Here is a 15754-nt window from a genome sequence, read left to right as displayed (position 1 = left end):
GGTGCCACAGGTGGAGGATTAACCTACTGCACCACAGCGCTGGCCCCCCTTTTTCTAAGATTTTATTTATTTATTTGAGAGGTACAGATAATGAGAGGAAGAGACAGAGAGAAAGGTATTTGTAACTTTCAAGGTAGATTTTTTTTTTTAAAAAATTTCTTTCCCAAGGGCAGGGAACTTTGTTTCACTACTGCTGTACTCCAGCAGTTGATGAATGAAGCACATTTTTCTAGACTGAACCAAACCACACAGCTTATTTGAGTCCCATTTTCTGGTTCAGGTAATTTGATTCTAAACCTATAGTAATGGTGATGGGGCCTGAGGCAGTAAGACTTCAGGAGTTACTGCTCTTGCGTAGTCACTCTAATTATGGGCTTGTACTGCAGAAGTCAAGCATGTAGTTTGTGCAACTGGATTGCAAGGTCTTTTCTACAAGTTTATTTGCATGAGCACACTGCAGAAGTCACTTCTGCCTGCGAATGGTCTCATGGTTTTGTCCAGGGGAGGTACAGTAGGATAGAAGCTTATAGCCCTTATGGCATTGAGCCTGCAGAGAAAATTCAAAATGGAAAAGGCAAAAGTTTGAGGACACTTGATTACCTCAGGAGCAGGACGTCATGTACTGGAACCCAGCAGGTGTATTTAGGCTGTCTAGCCTTTGAATAGACAGGTACTGTTGGAAGGACTGGGCTGTGCTCTGCCTTGCCCTGGGGTTTCCTGGAGGGTCCCAAGGCTTCTTCCTCTGCCCAAGGGGCTTACCCAAAAGGGAATCTGCAGTGATTCATGTTCAGAAGGAAGTACAGAGGTGAACAGTAACTTGTAGCAGAGGCACTGGGAATCCTGTGTGCGTGTGGACAAACATTACCAACAAATATCCTTCATTTGGTCAAAATTAACTTTATTGTACAGCTTTACTTCATTGGGAATTGGTAACAAAACTGGCACACCAAAGGGATACTGGAAACAGGCCTGATTAAAGAAAATACCTTGGCCAGGTAGTAGAAAGATGAGTAACAAAAGTAAACAGATGTTGGAGTTTTAAAAAAAACATTGAACGAGGTGCCACGATCTATGTGACGGAGGTGGCTTTTCTTCTAAGCTTATTTTCTCCTCTGTCAGCAGAAATGAGAAAGATCTTACCATTCTAACACTCTGATGTGTCCAGCTGTGGCCATGTTGGAGACCACATAGGTATGGGCTGAGGGGAGAAGGCCACAGTGGTTCAGGTACTTTGAGGACGTGGGCTTGGCACAATAGAGCCTCACTGGTGTTTGCTCAGACTGCGTAGCCTGGGCCCAAAGCCAGCTGGCTTGGCAAGCTGGTGATGCCACATCTATACCTAGGTGGCAGGGAACAGGAATGGGGTGGGATCAGCACCTGTTCTGTAGTGAGGAAGCTAACGCAGAACTCTTCAATTCTGCTTCTCATTTTTATACTCAGGCCTTGTTAAACCAGTTCTCCAGCCGGGCACAACCTGTCCTAATGGGAAAGATCTGAACTCTGCAACCTGTTCTCCCCCAACTGTTTTCCCTCTTTCCAGCCCTGACAAACTCTAAGCATTCCTAATAGCCTTGCCGCAGGTGACACGTTGAACCCTAGCCCAGCATTATCTTAGGACCCTCATCTGGACCTGCCATTCCCTCCTAAAACTAAGTGCTTTTCCTTTTAGTCAATGTTCTCTTCTCCCAGTATCCAAAATGGCTGACATGCTTAGAGTAAATCATCCCCTCACCTGGACCAGAAGGCTGGGTGTGGGGAGGGAAGAGAGACAGTGAGTGGTAATGCTAGGCCCTGGGACTTCAGACAAGATCCCCAGGCCTTATTCCTATGTTTGCTCTCTGAAGAGATGCAGGAAACTCTTCAGAACCATGAGGTTAGAAAATTGTTTCCGTTAGACTGATATGCATTTTAAGAATTTATCCTAAATTCCTATCTGGTCTCCAGGAGCGTAAGATACCCAAACAAGACAGGACAGAGTAAGAAGCGTAACTACAGCAACGACGACAAACTTGAATCTTCCTATCTGGATTTAGAACTGTGAAGCAATCGTCTCCAAGCCACTGCTGCTGCTCCAAGGCAGTGCTGTCTAGGTTAGAGTTCCTGCTCATAGCCTTGTACTTTGCCTGAACTCGTGTCCTTCCTCTTGGCTGGTAACACCTATCTCCCAATTTGGTCACTTGTGCTAATAATCACTTTCTTAAACTTCAGATTACAGGTTGGGAGGCAAAAGGAAACCACAGGGAGGTAGGGCCTGATATTCCCTTCAGACTCTGGGTGGAACATGAGACCACAATCCGTGGTGCTAGAGACCTTCTGGGCCACTTGGGAAACAAACAAGGCTTTTCCCAGCGGCCTGGGACGGACACAGGTCGTACCCCTGGGGCTGCACTCCAGGCACTGCCTGGAGCCCGGGAAGGCTGCTGAGAAGTGGGCCAGTAAGGTGAGTTCCCCTTAATCTGAGTGGAATTTTAGTGTTAAGTCTCTCCCCTTTTTAATGACCTCCTGGTTACCTTTTGCTCACCAAGCATCCTGCATCCATCAAGCTAGAGAAAGGAAACAAAACTCATTCCCCTGCCCCAGCAGCACCTTCCTTCCTCCTGGGGGCTCACGTCTCCCCGGACCCCTGCTTGGGCCTTTACACCTAGAAGATGAAGGGGAAGAGTATGAGCCTTTCTGTCCCCAAACCCACCCCCTCTGAATATGAGAACTGTTAGTGGCATTGTCCCTTAAGCTCCCTGGCATTGGCTCCAGGGTCCTCCTCTTTTCTTCCCGACGGGAGGGGGAGCTGGTGTTTATTGGTGAAGATAGGCGTCCAGCCAGAGCTGCCCCGACTCCTTCAGAGAGCTGCAGGACAGAAGAGGGGCAGATGGTGAGGGAGGCAGCCGGTGCAGGAGTGACGGCGCTGCAGCCCTGGGCTTCAAGACCTTTGTCCTTTTATAGTGGCTTTCCTCCCCCTCCACTTCTTGAAAAGGTAGCTTGGGCCATGGTCACCTCCACTCCAGACTGGGAAACCTTTATGTTTCCCACATACGCTTGTCACCTTTCTCCTCGCCCTACCCTTTCCCCCACTTACAGTGCCCTTCTTGGGCCCAGATACTCACTGGACAATGTCGGCAAAGGCTGAGAGCAGGGGCTTGGACTGGTACTCTATGCCGTGCTTGGCACACAAGGACTGCACCAGGGGCGCCACTTTGTGGTAGTTGTGCCGGGGCATCGTGGGGAAGAGACTCGAGAGAGAAGAGGACAGTCGGTGGCTCCTGCTGTCCCGCCTGCTCCTTGCCCACCTCACTTGACACCCCCCCACGCCCCTGGGATCTGGCCTCCCCAGCCATCCCACTCACTGGTGCTCGATCTGGAAGTTGAGGTGCCCACTGAACCAGTCGTTGAAGAAGGACTTGTGGACGTTGCACGTGGCCTGGAGCTGGAGGTCAGAGAAGAGCATGTCCCTGAGCCAGCCCAGCCTCCTCCAAGTACAGGGTGTGGGGTCATCCCTAGTCATTCCCTTCACGTGGCGGCAGGAGACAAGCCTCAAGCTGATGAGGCAATGCTGTTTGGGGGCCTTTTTTTTTTTTAAAAAATATATATCACTACCTCTTCCATCTTTTTCATTAGTTGTGTCATGCTGGGATCTTCCAGGCAACCGTGCCTTACCTGGGTGGAAACCCAGTCCTTGTTCTGGTCATGATCAATGTGCATGGGGATGTGGTTCATCTGTGTCACCCACACAAACCAGTTGCTCTCCAGGAACCTGTTGTCCAAAGCACACACACCAAAAGAGTACAGGCAGAGCCCAGGGCTCTCATTCCCCGTCTACCCTCCACACCAACTCCCAAACCCCTGCTGCTGCCCCCAGGCCCACACCCCCACCGAATTCTACCTGACAATGAGGAAAAGGCCCAGGAAGCCTTTCAGCCCCAACAGCGGCACGTATGTGAGGAAGATGCGGACGTAGAAGGTGACCATCCAGGCCAAGTCCTGCAGCGGCAAAGGCGGAGGGCACAACTGCCACAAAGCAGCTCTTACCTTTCACTGCGCCTGTTTCTGCACCTGGCACAGTCCTGCAGGTACCCGACTGCAACACTCAGCTGCCCCGCCCTGTGATACCCAGTGCCCCTGTCCCTTTCTACTACCCCTGGCCCTCGTGGCCTCTCACCTTTATAAGGAACAAGACCCATCCGGGGCCTCCCCACCTCCAGCTCCTCCCCAACCCATCTAAACCCTGCTTGCTGCCACATGCTCAGGACCACGGCTCAGCCCAACCAAATCTCTAAACCCTCTTCGTACACCGAACCAAGCACCATACTCTTGCCCTGACACACAATGTGTCTGGTGGCCTGTTTTACCCCTTACTTCCTAGCCTCTCCGCTCACTTCATCCTCCCCCTCCCCAACCTCTCTCTGCCTGTCCTCCAAGGCCAGCTAGAAAAGCAATTTCAAAACGGCAGCCACAGGGCCCTTTTGGGATCCCCACAACCTGTTGCCCGTACCTCTTAAGGGATCAACCACGGTCAGCTTCATCAAGTTTGCTGAGAGTGGGTTCATCTCCCTCTTCCCTGGCTTCATGCCCAGCACAAGAGCCTCAGGAAACACTGGCTGTAGGCAACCAGGGACTAAGGCCAGGCTGCCTGCTGAGCCCTGTCACTCCGCCCTACCCAGAGATAAGGATCTACACCTGGTTCCATTGCTCTGCTCTAAATTAGGCCTGGAGTCAGTCTCCGCTTCCCTTGGGAGATCCCTTCCCCTCCCCAGACAACTGGATGTGTAACTCTGGGGCCAAGGGTACTCACCACCCACTTCTTCCGCTGGAAAACAAAATAGAAAATATACCACTGGAAGTAGAGAGGCAGCAAGGCTGGGGGCCCAACTGGGAGAGAGACAGAGACAGGAGGCATGAGCAGTGGCAGTGAGTGGTGGGGAGACAGCTTCTGGTAGGGGGTACCTCCTCTGCCATCCCCTCCTGTGGCCCCTCCAACTGCCTCAGCACCCTGCAAGCCCCTGACACCAGCAGGCAGTGAAGGTGGCTGTGGGTGTCAGCCTGGGGATGCCAGGGAGGGCAAGGGGTGGGAGTGACATTCTTCTCCAGGGAAGAGGGCAGCGGGGGAATGTGCTCTGCTCCCGTGCCTTGAAAAGGGCACTTCCGGGTGTTGCACTGGACACGCTGTATCCTGCCCCAGGCCTTCCTCTTGGCCCCCAGCCTGCCCCTCCTGTCATCTGCCCTGTGTTCCTGGCTGCTCCACCATGCAGGTGCAGAAACGGGGGCAGGAAGGTGTGTGTTCAGCAGGATCCTAGGGACCCTTCACAGGCTGAGCCCACCTCCTTGGACGTGGGGTGGGGGGAGGGTGTGGGCCTGTGCAACCCCAACCTCAAGCCCTAGAGGTCGGCTGTAAGAAGGAACAGAGGGACTTTTCAAAGAAAACTATGAACTGAAGAAGTGGATTCCATTTCCTTCTCTTATCCTTTCTCTGCAGTACCTTGCGGTTACCTGTGACCTCCTGCAGAGCCTACCGTGGCTCCTCTATCTCCAGGCCCAGGACTCTAAAATTCCTTCTTCAGGAAGTCTGCTCCGCCCTCCCGTCCTGTCCACCTTTCTTTAGAAGGGGTAGTTGGGAAGAGGCAGTTACGATAAACTTCAAACCAAAGTGGATCACAGGACTTCCTCCCTCCCTGCCTTTAGCGATTTGAAATTTTACGGAGTTTAAAGCTCCACATTGAAGCATTAGGGGAAGACTTTTAAAGCAGTCTTCAGAAAGTGTATAAGACAGCCAAGGGACATCTGGCTTCAGCAGCTCCTTCACTGCCTCCTCAGGCCTCCCGCCCACAGCTGTTTGTACTCTCGTTCTCCCAGGGGGCTGAACTGGGCCCGCCAGGTCACTCTGACCCAGATCTCCGAAGCTGAAGACGAAAGCTTAATTAGGAAAGCCCCACCTGACCAGGCAGATTCTGAGTCAATTAAAAGGCGTTGACACTGGGGTTGCGGGAGCTGGTCTGCCACAATCTCAAGGCCTTTTAATTCAACATTAGCCTAATGGTCAGCTTTGCTCAGCAGCGATGGCAAACTGTGCCCATACAGTGAGGAACCAAGTCTGGGGGCAGAGTCCTTTCTCTGCACTTTGCCCGAGAATACCACAGTCCCTTGGAAGAGTGGCTTCCGCCTCACACCCCTTCAGCACCCCCCCGTGCAGCAACTCCTGGGTTGGTTCCAGACACTCACTCAGGAAGAAGTACTTGTGCTGATGGTTGTATGGCATGTACTTTTTCTTCTGTTTCCCAAGCTGTGAAAAGAGCAAGCAAGTCAGCATTAATAGCTGCCTCTTCCCCCTTACGACCTTGGCTTCTCCCTGCTCAGAAGTTTAGGCCTACTGCAGGAGCTATAAGCTTAGAAGTGCTACTGGAAGCTCCTAGCAGGCCCAGCCTTACTTCCAGCACAGGGAACACGAAGCCATGGGCTGCATCTGTGGAATCTGCCAAGGCCTGTAGCTCAGTGGTCCACGTCCAGAAGAGGCTGTGCACAACACAGAGTCTCCAAGTCCTCAAGACTCCTGTGTTGCTCCAATACCTCTGTCATACGAATTCCAGGCCCAAGCCCCACTGCCGTCTTCCTTCCTCCCATGTGGTACCTTTCAGAGTCTCCATGGAAAACTATTTTCACCCCTAGACAGGAAACTACTCCCTCTATGTCCAGCCTCTAACTGCCCCAGCCCCCAAAATCTTCTGGTCTCCTGACTTCAACATGAACTTTACAAAGATCCCAGGGTTGGCGCTGTGGCACAGTGTGCTAGGCCTCCGCCTGCATCACTGGCACCCCATATGGGCGCTGGTTCAAGTCCCAGCTGGTTTTCTTTGGATGCAGCTCTCTTCTATGGCCTGGGAAAGTAGCAGAAGATGGCCCAAGTGATTGGGCCCCTGCACCCACGCAGGAGACCCAAAAGAAGCTCCTGGCTCCTGGCTTTGGATCAGCCCAGCTCCAGCTCTTCTGGCCATTTAGGCAGTGAACCAGCAGATGGAAGACCTCTCTCTCTCCCTCTCGCTGTCTGTCACTCTGCCTCCCAGATAAATAAATACATAAATCTTTAAAATAAAAATTCCTTGCCAGCTATGCTGTGCTTAGCATGTTTGTGCAAAGGATACCAAGAACAACTTCGAGATCTGAAGGTTCTGGCAAAGTTCTCCCTGGTGGTTGGTGGTTGTAAGTGTAGCTGCTGAAGAGATAAGCTGGAACTTCCAGGTCAACCGGCCAGCATAGAACCCCAGCGTGGCTCACAGAAACCTGACACTGAAGCTCTGCTGTCTCACTCCACGCCTCCTCTCCTGCATCCCCAGGGCTGAGGAGGAGCACAGAACCCACAGCAGAATGCTGGCGCATCCTCTCAGCACCCACCTGCTGTGTTCACGACTTGTTTCTAAAAAAGGAGATTGTTTACTTGAAAGGCAGGGTGACAGGGAGAGGGAAGAAACAGGGAGAACTAAGGGGAGGGAAGAAGGGAAGGAGAGGAGGTTGGCCTTCCATCTGCTGGTTCGTTCTCTAAATATCCCAGCAGCTAGGATTGGGCCAGGCCGAAGCCAGGAGCCAGGAACTCCATCCAGGTCTCTCCCATGTTGGTGGCAGGGAGCCAAGTACTTGGGCCATCAACCACTGGTACATCAGCAGGACGTAGAGACAGCCAGGACTCTAATGGCACTCTGAGAAGGCATGTGGGTGCCCCAAGCAGCAGCTTAACCCGCTGTGTCTCAATGCAGGCCCCAGGACATTTATTGAGAGCCGATCTCAAGGAAGCATTCCTTCTACATTCATGAGTTCATTCAACAACTACTGGAAATCCTACTGTGTGCCAGGCCCTATTCTGAGTACTGAAGATTCAGAGGTGAACAATACAAAGTTCCTGCCCACAGGAGCTTATAACCTGAGAAGATGAAGTTGGTAGTAAGTCCACATAGAGGTCAAGGTAATTTACAGATTAAAAACAGGAAAACATGGGCCGGCGCCGTGGCTCACTTGGTTAATCCTCCGCCTGTGGCGCCAGCATCCCATATGGGCGCCAGGTTCTAGTCCCAGCTGCTCCTCTTCCAGTCCAGCTCTCCGCTGTGGCCCGGGAGGGCCGTGGAGGATGGCCCAAGTGCTTGGACACCTGCACCCGCATGGGAGACCAGGAGGAAGCACCTGGCTCCTGGCTTCAGATTGGCGCAGTGCTGGCTGTGGCGGCCATTTGAGGAGTGAACCAACGGAAGGAAGACCTTTCTCTCTGTCTCTCTCTCTCACTGTCTAGCTCTATCTGTCAAAAAAAAAAAAAAAAAAAAAAAAAAAAAACACCAGGAAAACATTACAGCAAGTGATGTTTTGGTGAAGTGAAGCAGTCTAGCCTCCCTTAGATGCTGACATCTGAACTTGGACCTGAATCATGAGAAGGATCAGCAATGCAAAGATTCAGGGGAACATTCAAAGTCAAAGGAATGGCTTTACCAAGGCTCTTGTGATGTTCAAGACCAGGAAAACCAGACAGGGGCCAGAAAGTATATGATCTTAGGAAGTCCCAGTGAGGCCTCACTAAGGAGTCTGGGTTTTAGTTCAATGGCAATGAGAAGTCACTGGAAGGCTTTCTATGCTTTGTGCTTTAGAAGGCTCCCTCTGGCTGGAGATGTGGAGAATGAACTGCAGGCTGCAGGTACAGTCTTAGGGAGACCAGTGAAGATGCCAAAGCTAATTCAGACAAGATGGACCAGACCCAGTGGGGCTGGAGAAGCTGACAGACCTGAGATCTGTTTAGAAGGCAGTGTGAACAAGGCTTGCAGTGGTGAGTCATACCACCCTAGGCAAGACTAATGGAAAGGGAAACCTGGAAGAAGAGCACCCTTCTTTTTTTGTGTGGTGGGTGGGACACACCCCTGGCCTCCCATCTTGGAACTGTGAAGGGAAAGTGCTCTATCTGTTGCTGCCTCCTTGAATGGCAACCAAATGCCACTATGACCTTATTGACTTTGCCCCATTTGTTTAGATCCTTGGAGGTCAGAAGGGTTCTAATTAGGGCAAAGTCCTTCTTGTCCGAGAGTTGGGAGGCTCTGGGTGGATGCCACTGTGTCAGCATAGGCATCAATGTCAAATAATCTGCATCCAGAGGAAATGAACCAAGCCCTAAGCAGCCTGCAGGCATTCTCTAATAGGCAGCCTATGCTCAGCCTCATAGCTGGGGGGATGGGGCGAGAAGGAACAAAAGCCTATTTTGGGTCCTAAATCAGTCTCTACTTTTGATGTCTGTAGACAGGAGTTTCCCGAAAACCCTAAATCAAGAAGCAATGAGGGCAGTAGTGTGCGACAGTTCCCTTCCACTTAGCTCCCCACCTCCCTACCTTGACCTTTTAAAAAGACTCTAGTGACAACAGAAGTGCTACCAAGAGCCCAGTGCTGTGCCCACACTGCCCTAGAAGCAGCCATTGGAACCAAGTGAGGTCAAGGCTGTCTCATGGTCAGCATACTGTTGACCATAACAACATTGGATGTGTACACACCAGAGCAGCCCATGCTTAGGAGGTGGGAACACGAGACCTGTATGGACAGATGGGGCATAAGCCTCAAGCTATGAGCTCCTCGTGCTAGGACAGCCAGTGCTGCCAAGGCCCTCCCAGAGTCCTCATGGCTGGAGGGGAAGGAGGAGGAGAGCCAGGCTACCTTGAACTCGTGCCTGGAACTGAAACTTGTCCAACAACAGTTTAATTCCTGGCAGGCTGAAATGTCATAAAGTGGGGGTGCAGGAGCTGGTAGAACTGAGCTGGGGTTTTAAACCAACTTTTCAAAGTACTCTGTTGGCCACTGAGAACCTTCTACTGCCTTAGACTTAATAAAAGTTCACTAGATCTCTGTCCCCAAGCACTCTTCCTTCGGCTTATGATTTCTGCTCACAACCTCAGATGGCATTTCTTTTTTTTTTTTCTTTTTTTTTTTTTTTTTTTTTGACAGGCAGAGTGGACAGTGAGAGAGACAGAGAGAAAGGTCTTCCTTTGCTGTTGGTTCACCCCGCTAATGGCCACCGTGGCCAGCAGGCCGGCGCACCACACCTATCTGAAGGCAAGAGCCAGGTGCTTATCCTGGTCTCCCATGGAGTGCAGGGCCCAAGGACTTGGGCCATCCTCCACTGCACTCCCTGGCCACAGCAGAGAGCTGGCCTGGAAGAGGGGCAACCTGGACAGAATCCGGTGCCCCGACTGGGACTAGAACCTGGTATGCCAGCGCCGCAAGGCGGAGGATTAGCCTATTGAGCCGCGGCACCGGCCAGATGGCATTTCAAACCCAACTCTGACGGCCCTGGAGATCAATCTGTGATCAGATGGTGGGAAGTAGTTGTTTCTCAGTATCTGTGGAGGATTGGTTCCAGGACCCCCACCTTGAGAATACAAAAATCTGTAGATGCTGTAGTCCCTTTCCCCCCAGGTATGACTTGCAATGCTTAGTAGAACATAAGTGCTATGGAAATGGTTGTTTTATTGCACTGCTCAGGGAAAAGAGCCTGTACATGTTTGGTACAGATGCACTTTTTTGCTTCCTAATATTTCTGCTCTGTAGATGGTTGAATCCACAGATGCAGAACTGATGGTTATGGAAGACTGACTACTCAGTGAATGAATATTCTAGGTACTGGAGCATCAAAGAACAGTCAGACAGTCCAGCCCTGGATGGGGAGACTGTGACAAAAACAGGATCTCCAAGTATAAAAAACAGAAATACTAAGTGCAAGGGGAGTGACTGCCTGGGGCAGGAGTGTCAAAAAGTACCACTCATTCTCAATAAGCATGAGCAGGGCCTTGCACAGTTCCTCTCTGGGTCCTTCGCAGCATGTGTACTACATGCAATAACTAATCTGTGCTAGAAGTCCCTCTAGGAAGGACAAGGGATTCTGTTCTAGGCAGTCCTGCTTTAAATAATCTGTTGCCACCCAGAACTTCCGAACAGCAAGGGGCCCAGCCAGCCCGTCATCCTCTGATGTCTTACTACACTGACAACATTGTGATCATTTGTCACAAAGCCCTCTGTGCTGCCTGCTTTCCATTCTCTGAGCCATTTCCAGTGATACCTTTGCTCACCTCCACTGAGAGGATCTTCCCCAAGGCAAAGAAGAAGGGATGCATGTTGATATCTGGGTCTTTGCGAAAGCAGTTGGGCTTGGCGTGGTGCTGGAAGTGCATGTGGTTCCACCAACTGGCAGGGGCGCCCTGTAGAAAACCAGATATGAGTACAAAAACCTACTGTCTCTCACTTCCCAGTTCCAGGTGGCCCCTCCCCATCTCACGAACCTTCAGGTGGCCAATCACAAAATGATGCAGCAAGTGGTTCCACGTGGAAGTGCTGAAGACGGACAGGTGCCCAAAGTCATGCTGTAGCCAACCAGCCTGGGCCTGGGGGGAAAGGTTCATGCTGAGAGCAGCTCACCAGCCCAGCATCCCCTCCAACCTCTCTTCCTTCTTCCACTCAGGGCTGAGATAGCCGCACCACCCCTACCAGGCAAATCAAGAAAGAAATCAGGAAACCCAGCTCCTGAGTCTGGCTCCACCCCTGACTGAGACAAATCACGACGCTTTCTGTTGTTCTTCACTTTGCCCAGCTCTGAAGTTCCAGGACTTATGACAGGCTGACATCCAGACTATGGAGAAGACTCAGTGGTGAGCAGGCTTGCTAAATGGCTTCTGACACCCAACTATTAGTTCCCAAACATTATCAGCACATTGGGCAATGTCGGTGGCAGTAGGGAACCAAGCTTTGCTGAGAAAGCAGGATCTTAGTTCTCGGCACACCTGGGCTATCGTGGGACCTGAACTTGAAGTTAGAGAACAAATTCCCCAGGAATGGAATCCTGGAAGAAACAGCTAGAGGCAGTGAGAGAAACAAAGCGGTCCATGTGGCGGAAGAGCAGATAAAAGCCACACACAGTGGAATGTATTTTCTTTTTCTGAAGCAACTGTCCCAAGTATCTTCAGATCTGCCCTGGTCAGAGCACAAGGTTTCTTAGCCTCTGAAGGGTACAGAAAGCTTCCTCCATTGATGGTGAGCATGGCTGCGCATCGACAAGCCACAGGTCTCACCTGAACCACACTGAGCAGCACTGCAGAGAGGAGGAAGGGCACTAAGGACGTCCCAAAGACCCAAAGAGTGAGCCAGGCAGCAACATCCAGCAGCAGGATGTGCAGCAGGTACAGCAGGAAGAAGATGTGGTTGGTCTTCATGAGCCCCATCCGCTCCACTGTGGCCCGCAGCTCCCGGAACTCATCAGTCAGCTCTTTCTGTGGAAGAATGGGGAAGAAGGAGGAGCTGTTACTCTTCCCAGCTGCAACCCAGCCCTGCTGGAGACAACGGCTCTCTCAGGCTCATGGACTTCCCACTGAGACAGCTGCGAGAAGTCCAGTCCTAGGCCGAGATACCACATCAATAAATAAGGATGACCAGAGGAGGTGCCCTGGGATCCTTACAGTTAAGCAGACTTGATTCCGGTCCCCATTCTGCCACTGACTACCCATGTGATCCCTGGCCTCTTGCCCGCCCTCGTGTATGAATTCATACTTGGCATATACTAAGTCTCATATCGATGATGATGGTGGTGGTAATGGTGATGACCACCTTGAGGTGTGCTAGGATTCCTGTTCCCCTGGGCCTGGAACCCCACGTGTAAGAGAAGGCAGGATCTTGAGACTCCAGAGAGCTACTGACTGGTCCCTGTCCCTCGCCACCCCATCTAGGTTTGCTTCCTGGCCCCTCCCCTTCAACAGCCAAGTCTCCAAACAGCAAACAGGGTCTCACGTTCTTGGTGGGCTCAAAGCTGGGCTGCTCCGGAGAAAGTTCCCCAATGAGGAGAGAGTTCATGTATTTCCTCACAAGGCCCTTGTCGATGTGGAATGCCACAAAGGGATCCTGCAAGCAAGAGAAGACAGGTGAGGGCTAGCCCCCGTTCCCCGCACTCCTGCTGGCCAGAAAGAAGGGTGAAGCTACGCTGAAGCCCAGACCACTTCTCTTCCCCGAGATGCCCTGGGGGTGTCCACAACTGGAGCTCACCCAGCATCTGTATTCCATTAAGAATGTCGCTGTGATGGCCCAGAGAGACAGCCTGGACTGGCCTTTCCCCGGGGGGTTTTTGGGGACAACTTCTGCCCATGATTTAGTCAGATGAAACAGAAGGACTGGGTGGGATTTCCAACAAGTCTCTCCAGTCTGTGAGCCCTGGTTCCCCACAAACTGCGATGAGGTGGTCTCCTTATGCCCGAATAGGGGTTACTTTCCAATCTTTCCCTCTTCCCTTTGCTGCTGTACTGGAGAGGTGCCCTGGCCACCCCACGGCCCCAGGGTAGCTAATTCTGGTTCAAATCCATTGCTACCAGGTTCCCGTTGGCAGGTCGAGCGCCCCCACCCCCCTACCCCGGGACACAGCATGGTGGGCGGGGGCCAGGGCGGAGTCAACAGCCGGTGGTACCACACATCACCACCAATCGCCGCGCGTGCCGCCGCATCTCTGGCCCCAAATCCCACTGCGGGAAACCCAAGTGTCCGGCTTCGAGTGCGCAGGCGCAGGCCCACGCCTGCGCTGTCGCAGCGGCAGTGGCCCGGACTCCGGCGTGGACACCGCGGTGCCCGGTGCAGGCTCTGTTTTCGCCCTCTAGGCGGGCTGCCTCGGATCGAGGAGCGGGTCCTCGTCCCACAGCGTCTAAGCTCGGCCGAGACCCACCGGGAAGCCCGGAGACCCGACGCGCTCTGGGATGTTAGAGCGATGGTCGGGGGCCCTGGAGAGGGAAATGCGGTGACGCCAACGCCCCCCAGGGAGGGCCCGGCGCTCCCACCCTGGGCGCTCCCGCCTTAGCCCCGAGAGCGGGTGGTCCGCAAAGCAGCGGGGCTGGGGCTGGGGCTGGGGGGGGGCGCTGCCTCTGCAGCGAGGCTCCGGGGAGCGGGGGACGCGACCCCGGAACAGAACAGCCCTCCTCAGCGCCGGCCTGCCGCGGAGTGGCCGCCCGCACCGCCAGGATCCCCGCTCAGTGTGTGCATGTGCCGGCGCCCCACCTCCATCACGCCGCCGCCGCTTCTCCCAGTGCGCCCGCCCCGCCGGCCCCTCGGGCCACTGCAGCCCCCTCCCCACCCTTCCCGCTTCACACCACGCAGGGGGGCCCGTTACAGCCCCTCTCCTGCTCCCTGCGGCGCCCCAGCTCGCGAGCCGGGTAAGCGTCGAGGCGAGGCCGCGGGCCGGGCCGGGCCTCCGTCCCTCTGACACGGAGCCCCCCTTCCCTCGCGCCTCCCGATCCCGGCCGCACCAACGCTGCCTGCGCCATGCATTCTCGCTCCCCTGCTTCGGCCCAGCTTCGGGTCGTGAGGCGCCCGGGGGCTGCGGGCCGAATGCACGGGTTGGCAACGCAAGTCCTTTGTGTGCGTGCGCACGTTGCGGGACTCCATCCCCACCCGTCGGCCTGGTTTCCAAAGCCCCTCTCCTGCCCTGGCCACCTGCGTCCACGGGACTCCCAACCACCCGACAACAGGTTGGCCGGGGCGCCCAGATCTGTCGGTGTTCGGCCCCCAGGATGCCAAACTTCCTGTCTCCCGCGCAGGCAGCCTCGGGCTGCAGCCGCCCGGCCCCGCCCCCGCCCGGCGCCGCTCACCGTGGCATCCTGCCCGGCGTAGTGGCTGATGACCCGGGAGCCCCCCGGGTGCCGGCGGACGAACTCGCTGATGTTGTACACCTTCCGGTCGATCACGAGCCACCGCTCCTTCTCGCGTCCGGAGTGCAGTGCCACCTCGTCCCAGGTGAAGTAGCGCGGGCTGGGCCCCTCGGCCGGGGTCTCGGGGGCCATCGCCGGCCTGGCGACGCCGCGCGCCGGCCCGGCAGGGGCTTGTCAGGCGCGCGCGCTCGGGGCCCGCGGGGTAGCGCACGGCGGTCTCGCGGGCTCCGGGAGCGGGTCCGCTGGCGCGCGCCCGTGCGCCGTCGCCCGCGCGCCGGGTTTTCAGCACCCGCGGAGCGGACCGCCGAGCCGGGCAGCGCGCGCTCCTATTGGCTGCGCCGCGTGGCGCGGGGCGCAGGCCCCGCCCCGCGCCGGTCCTCGGGGGCGGGCGCCGGCGGGGGGACCTGGACGACCGCAGGCTCCTTAAAGGGGTCGCCCTCGTTCCACTTCCTGAGCGGCGTCCGGCGGAATGCTGAGGTGACGGCTGCCTGAGGGCGGCGCGGACGGAATAACGGTTCCCGGCGCGGCCGGGCTGCCGAGGCAGAGGGCCCTCAGGGAGTAGGCGTTGGAAGTGGGCGGAGCTCTGGGTGGACTTAACAGAATTTATTTGCGCAAAGATCTCCTTTGACCTGTCCACTAAAGATTCGGAGCGTTCCTCCTCAGCAAGGCGGGCAGCCGCGGTTTGTAGGAAAAAAAAAAAAAAGTAGCATCAGCAACAGGCAGAAGCGGCCTGATTGGCTGCGGTTCCCGGCTTCTCCTTATTTGGAAATGGCCGGGCCGTTCGCAGCCCGTGATTGGCTGAGAGCTCGGCCGCCGCGATTGGCCGGGACTCCGCTGCTGGGCACGGGAGCGCGCGGTTCCGTTCGGTTGCAGGCTGCGTGTTTACCTCGGTTCTGGTTCCTTGACTAGAAGGGTAGCTGTGAGGCCAGATTGAATTTAACAGTTCCCAGCGCTTTTTTTTTTTCTTAAGTTGAGAGATAAAATCGAATGCATCATGTACAACATGTAGCGAAGTATACTTGTGTATATGTTGTGGAATGGTTAAATATAGCTAATTATGCATGACCTCACATAATTAG

General features: G+C 54.4%; 1 protein-coding gene across 2 annotated transcripts; it reads right to left on the bottom strand.

Annotated features, from left to right (window-relative positions):
• Nucleotides 1-881: 881 nt before the first annotated feature.
• Nucleotides 882-14980, bottom strand: FADS1 (fatty acid desaturase 1). 2 transcript variants are annotated; one of them, XM_008274405.5, is made up of 12 exons: nucleotides 14616-14980; nucleotides 12778-12888; nucleotides 12066-12263; nucleotides 11280-11381; nucleotides 11070-11198; nucleotides 6211-6271; nucleotides 4787-4863; nucleotides 3878-3975; nucleotides 3652-3748; nucleotides 3342-3421; nucleotides 3102-3227; nucleotides 882-2844 (listed from the first exon to the last, which is right to left on the bottom strand). In XM_008274405.5, exons 1-12 carry the CDS (start codon nucleotides 14805-14807, stop codon nucleotides 2793-2795), a joined length of 1323 nt encoding a protein of 440 aa, XP_008272627.3. In that variant the 5' UTR covers nucleotides 14808-14980; the 3' UTR covers nucleotides 882-2792. The 2 variants fall into 2 exon arrangements, with proteins under 2 accessions (XP_008272627.3, XP_089163995.1); XM_089307869.1 differs by lacking the exon at nucleotides 14616-14980 and adding an exon at nucleotides 14274-14593.
• Between the last annotated feature and the right edge of the window lie 774 nt (nucleotides 14981-15754).

This window comes from Oryctolagus cuniculus, chromosome 1, assembly GCF_051225735.1.
Source record: "Oryctolagus cuniculus isolate XC-2025 breed Fujian yellow rabbit chromosome 1, ASM5122573v1, whole genome shotgun sequence".
Lineage (NCBI taxonomy): Eukaryota > Metazoa > Chordata > Mammalia > Lagomorpha > Leporidae > Oryctolagus > Oryctolagus cuniculus.
Note: the sequence above shows the minus strand (reverse complement) of the source record. Positions and strands in the feature narration are given on the sequence as shown.